The 4,759-nt window shown below is 44.5% G+C and overlaps 1 protein-coding gene across 1 annotated transcript in view; it reads right to left on the reverse strand.

The window, feature by feature from the left end:
* The window catches only part of LOC118416232 (UDP-glucuronosyltransferase 2A3-like), an 8,291-nt gene extending 5,230 nt beyond the window's left edge, over nucleotides 1-3,061 (reverse strand). Inside the window, exons 1-4 of the mRNA XM_035821316.1 lie at nucleotides 2,140-3,061; nucleotides 1,453-1,672; nucleotides 488-707; nucleotides 7-94 (exon numbers count right to left, since the gene is read on the reverse strand). Of these exons, the coding sequence (XP_035677209.1) occupies nucleotides 7-94; nucleotides 488-707; nucleotides 1,453-1,672; nucleotides 2,140-3,003 (1,392 nt within the window). The 5' untranslated portion in view covers nucleotides 3,004-3,061. The remainder of the gene's footprint in view (nucleotides 1-6; nucleotides 95-487; nucleotides 708-1,452; nucleotides 1,673-2,139) is intronic.
* Nucleotides 3,062-4,759: the final 1,698 nt, after the last annotated feature.

Consider the following 4,759-nt stretch of genomic DNA (forward strand, 5'->3'; position numbering starts at 1 on the left):
GATGACGTGTTCTATCCACCAGACGGCCCGCTCCATGGGTGACTGGGACTGGTCACGGTGCAGGCGAGACAGTCGGGCTGCCGTCTGACGGTAACTGCGGAAAGGCGCATGGAGTCGAATTTAACGTTTTGACTAACAGATAGGAGCAATGCTTGCTACTCAGACCGGGTATTAGCACTGTCTCTGGTGCTGAACACTTTCCACATTTACAACACTGTCCCTGATGCTGAACACTTTCCACACTAAAACATTGTACCTAGTGTTGAACACCTTCCACACTAACAACACCGGTTTTTAAGACTTTTAACAATAACAACACTGTCACTTTTCACACTAGCAGCTCTGTCTTTGGTGCTGAACACTTTCCACGCTAATAACACTTCCCTAGTGCTGAACACTTTCCACACTAGCAACGCTGTGCTAAACACTTTCAACTAAAAGACTATCCCTGGTATCTGAAAACAGATGCACGTTAATGCCAACCAACCTGTCATTAGTGAGAACACGATAAATGGTTTGATATAGCTGGTCCGAAGTGACTGTGCCGATGTCTAGCTTCACCCCCAGTCCTCTGGCCACCACCCGAGCGGCGTTACCGGGTTGGTCCCCGAACTTCGGCAGACAAACCATCGGAACGCCGTGGTACAGGGCCTCACACACGCCATTATAACCCGCATGGGTTATAAACACTCTGGTCTTCGGGTGGCCTGTGTAAAATTAATCCAATAAGAAGATCATCATTAGAATAGACATCCCCCAGTATGCCTTTGCAAGTCCTACAAAGAACTAGCTTAATGCTCGATTGGTGTTGGATGATATTCCATAAAGTACAGTGAAGCATGTCAAGCTCGCCGTGAAATTTTCTTTCAATATCGCCGCGCCATGGCTCGAATCTTAATTTTTTTATTTATCTAATTTTTGCCATGAACTGTCCCAAACTTCTGTGTGTTTACGTGCGTTGGGTTCTTCAAGTCTCACATAGTTAATATCATTTGAAAAATTTGATAACCTGGGTTATAGGTTGCGCTCATATGGCTTTGGCATGGGCATTGTCCGTCATGTTAGATATGTGATTAGTTAAACTTAAAACTTGTCAGGCAAATTTAAATGTAAATACAGTTCAGTCGTTCAATAATACAATTATGCACGAGCGAATTCATAGGTCAAGTGTTTCCAGGTGTAACCCAACAACATGGCGGCTATGATGTCACGTGGAAAGAAACTTTTGTATGGTTGCCATTCCTATTTTCTGGTTTCTTGCTTTCCTGTTGTTATTGACAAACCCTCATAAAATATTTGACATTGTTATACTATCGATCACAACTAGACGGTCTGAATAGTTTAGAAAAGTGCTAGCCGGTCGAGAAGGTCGAGAATAATGCTAGAATAAGATTGTCTAGACGGTCTAGAAAAGTGCTATGTGGTCTAGACTGTGTAAAGAAAGTTCCGTACCCAGCAGATCGTTCTGAGGCAGCCACCCCAGTAGCTTGCTGTTGTTGCCCAGGCTGGTCGGCTTCTCTCCCGTGTACCGCCACAACACCTTCTGTCGGAGTCGGGCGAAGGCTGACGCGAAGATTTCTATCTGTTCCGACCGCATGGTCGTCACCACCGAGCCGAAACTGACGATAGCCACTCCGTCCTCTCCTGAAGACTGCATAAACGCTTCCAGGTCCTGGATGGATGAAACATACATAATCAGCCTATGGTCAAAGCCAAGACATCTTATAGTGATGTCACTTAGTCAGTAGCAAATATCAATGATGGTGATCATATGTCTGGAAGTATTATCCCCTCTTTCGGAATCCATTTGTGGTATCTAGCCAAGTACAGTTTCGGTCCGCTTTCTAACGAGTCTGGGCAGGAAATGAGAAACTGCCGTGTCCGACAGGCATACGGTTCTACACCCGTGCTTTAGATGCGACACACCCTTGCTTTTGTAGCTATTCAGGGGTTTGTTGCTCAGCTAGGCAATGTTTTGTTGCTCATGATCAGTTAAGAAGGGGCGTGTCACAGGTACACAGCTCAATTAGGAGGTGTCGCGTGGATAAAAGCAGAGTTGTAGAAACTCATTCTTATATCGCCCACGGTAGCAACGGACTGAGGTTAGATACTAAATTTAGTTAGGCTCGTCCGACTCACCTCGGCAAGCGGCGCGGCCTCACGTGCATTCAGCCCGCCGACATGGACCATGTTTGGCATGGTGGGACGAGAGAAATCCAGCACGGGGTCGACCTGATACAGCCACAGCGTCGTACGGGACATGACGCTCTGTGTAGTCACTCCCTCGCCGAGGTACTCCCTGGCCACGCCGTCAAACACGCTCCCGGCCAGCCAGCGTCTCGCCGCGTGGACAAGGGTGTAAAAACCAACGTTCTGAACTCTCTGTACAAAAGTCATGTCATCGGTGAAATCTGTTTCCACCGAAGCTACGTAAGACAGGGGAAGCGGTACTCCTGTAGCCTTATCGTCATGAAAGTGAACGTCATAACGCAGGACGGCGACGATGGGGAGCCTGGGGTCTACATAAGCTGCCATCAGTGCGCCACAGGGAAATATCGTGTCATAAATAATGACACTGTACTGCGACGCCCTCAAGCGCCCCACCAGGGTAGTGTCTCCCAGTAGTAGATCGCAGTGTTTAGTCATCGTTGCGGCCATACTCATTCCTGACTGGAAGGTTTTAAGAACAGACGTCTGCCCAGCCGTCGCCACGCTCTGGTCTATGAGTTCCTTGATTCTTGTCCCGGTTCCCTGGTCTGGAAAGGCCTCGAACGAAAACCCGGGCCTCTCTGCCAGTCGCTTGTCCACAATGTTCTTGGGAAGAACTACGGTCACTGTATGACCCCTGTCCACCAACGCCTGCCCGATTTGTGCCACTATTAGCCAGTGGCTGTACAGACCTGGGTAGGGAATAATCAGAACCTTCTCTGAACTGGTGCTCTGGGTTGGCAGAAGACCCAGGACAAGCAACAGAACGACCAGGCCATGAAGCTTACTTCTCATGTCGCCAAGATCAGTACTTGGTGTAGGTGATGGAAGCTTAGGTACAATAATGTGTAAACTAGGTACGTCCTGGCCAATTACAGAGGACTAAACAAGGCATCTGTTGTTGAATGAGGTTATCATGAGAGTAGATAACCAGTGGTTATGTACACAACAAACTGACGGTGTGTGAATTTTCATGTGCCCCACTGTAGAGTCAGCATTATTAAGTGTGATGATTCTCTTTCTTTTTACCTTTCAGAAGCTGTTGAATGAAATTTCTAAAGAACCAGTTTTTACAAGTCATGCCGTTGTGACGGTCTGTACGTGGCATGACATTCATTTTTTGTGCAGTTCTCTCATGATTATATTAAGAAGTTTATTTGCAAGTTCGTGCCCGGGGGCTAATTGCAAGTACATAGTATACACATAGTGACAATGGACAGTCATAAACAATGTTCTAATCTAATACTAGTGTTGGCTATTTCTAAGCAGGTTGGGTTTGACTTCTTTTTTGGAAGCAGAGGGAGACGAAAAGCCCCACATTTTCTAAAATTTGTGGGTTCTGCGATTTCAAGAGAAAAGTGGCCTTCTGTTTGTCTGTCAATGTGGGGAAGTTGGGATAAGTCTTTGTGACTTCTCTAAACAGGGTGATTCTTTCGGTTTCGTTGAATGAACATTTGGAAATGAAATGCGTTTCGTCTCCCACTGCTTTAGATGTACAATATTTACAAATCCTTTCACACACTGGTAATCTCTTGTATCTCCCTCTTTCCACTTCTAGAGGATGAGCGCTAATTCTGACTTTGCTTATTGCGGAGCGCAGCTCGAAATCAACTAGTTCTAAGTACTTCTCTCTAGCGTATACAGATTTACAAGTTTTGTAGAATCTCAGCTTACCGGTATCTATACTTATATTATGTAGAGACGTCTGGATATACATATTGGTAATTCTGTTCCTTATCATATTACATACATATACAGGGTCATAGAGTGAGTTATCAGAGTACCAGAGATAAGAATATCCACTATAATCAAGTATTTCTTTAACACGCTGCAACAATGATCTTCTCCGGCCGTTTACGACGGAGTTATGCTGTTCCAAGAGTGCATTTACTTGTAATGGATGCTTAGTATAATCCATTTGTGTTAAACACAACCAATATTTTACAAGTCGAACGGAAATATCTATGTCTAGTGGAAATCTACCTAATTCGGACCTACATGCTAAATTACTACTATTTCTAGAGACTCCAAGAATGTTCTTGCAGAATTGGTTGTGTGTAATTTCGATCGGAGATGTATCATTTAATTTTCAATTTTTTTCAATTTTTTTTCAATTTTCATATTATATAACATACTTGGGTCGGACTGTGTCATCAGAGTGTTTGCTTTAGGCCGAGAACCGTGTGAACAAATCTCCAAAGGGGCAAAGGTTTCTTGATACACCGTTACATACCAAAGTAACTTTAATTTAGTTATCTTCTCACAAAGTTTGACCAATAACGCCCATGTAGTTTTGAACCAAGCATCTAGGGGGCCCAGACCTGTGCAATTTTGCCCAACGTCAAAAGCCGCCTGCGACCAAAAATCAATAAACCGTGGCCCAGAAAACTCAAAACCACTTTAGTACTGTGCAAAGCTGCGGGGGTTTGTCAAAATCTAAACAATTTTCAGTTTTAGTCACCATTTATCAACACACTAAATATGATGATATGAATGATGAAACACATCAAATCCATCTTGAGATACATTGGTGATCAATAGACACACAAGC

This window comes from Branchiostoma floridae, chromosome 5 (assembly GCF_000003815.2).
Source record: "Branchiostoma floridae strain S238N-H82 chromosome 5, Bfl_VNyyK, whole genome shotgun sequence".
NCBI classification, from domain to species: domain Eukaryota; kingdom Metazoa; phylum Chordata; class Leptocardii; order Amphioxiformes; family Branchiostomatidae; genus Branchiostoma; species Branchiostoma floridae.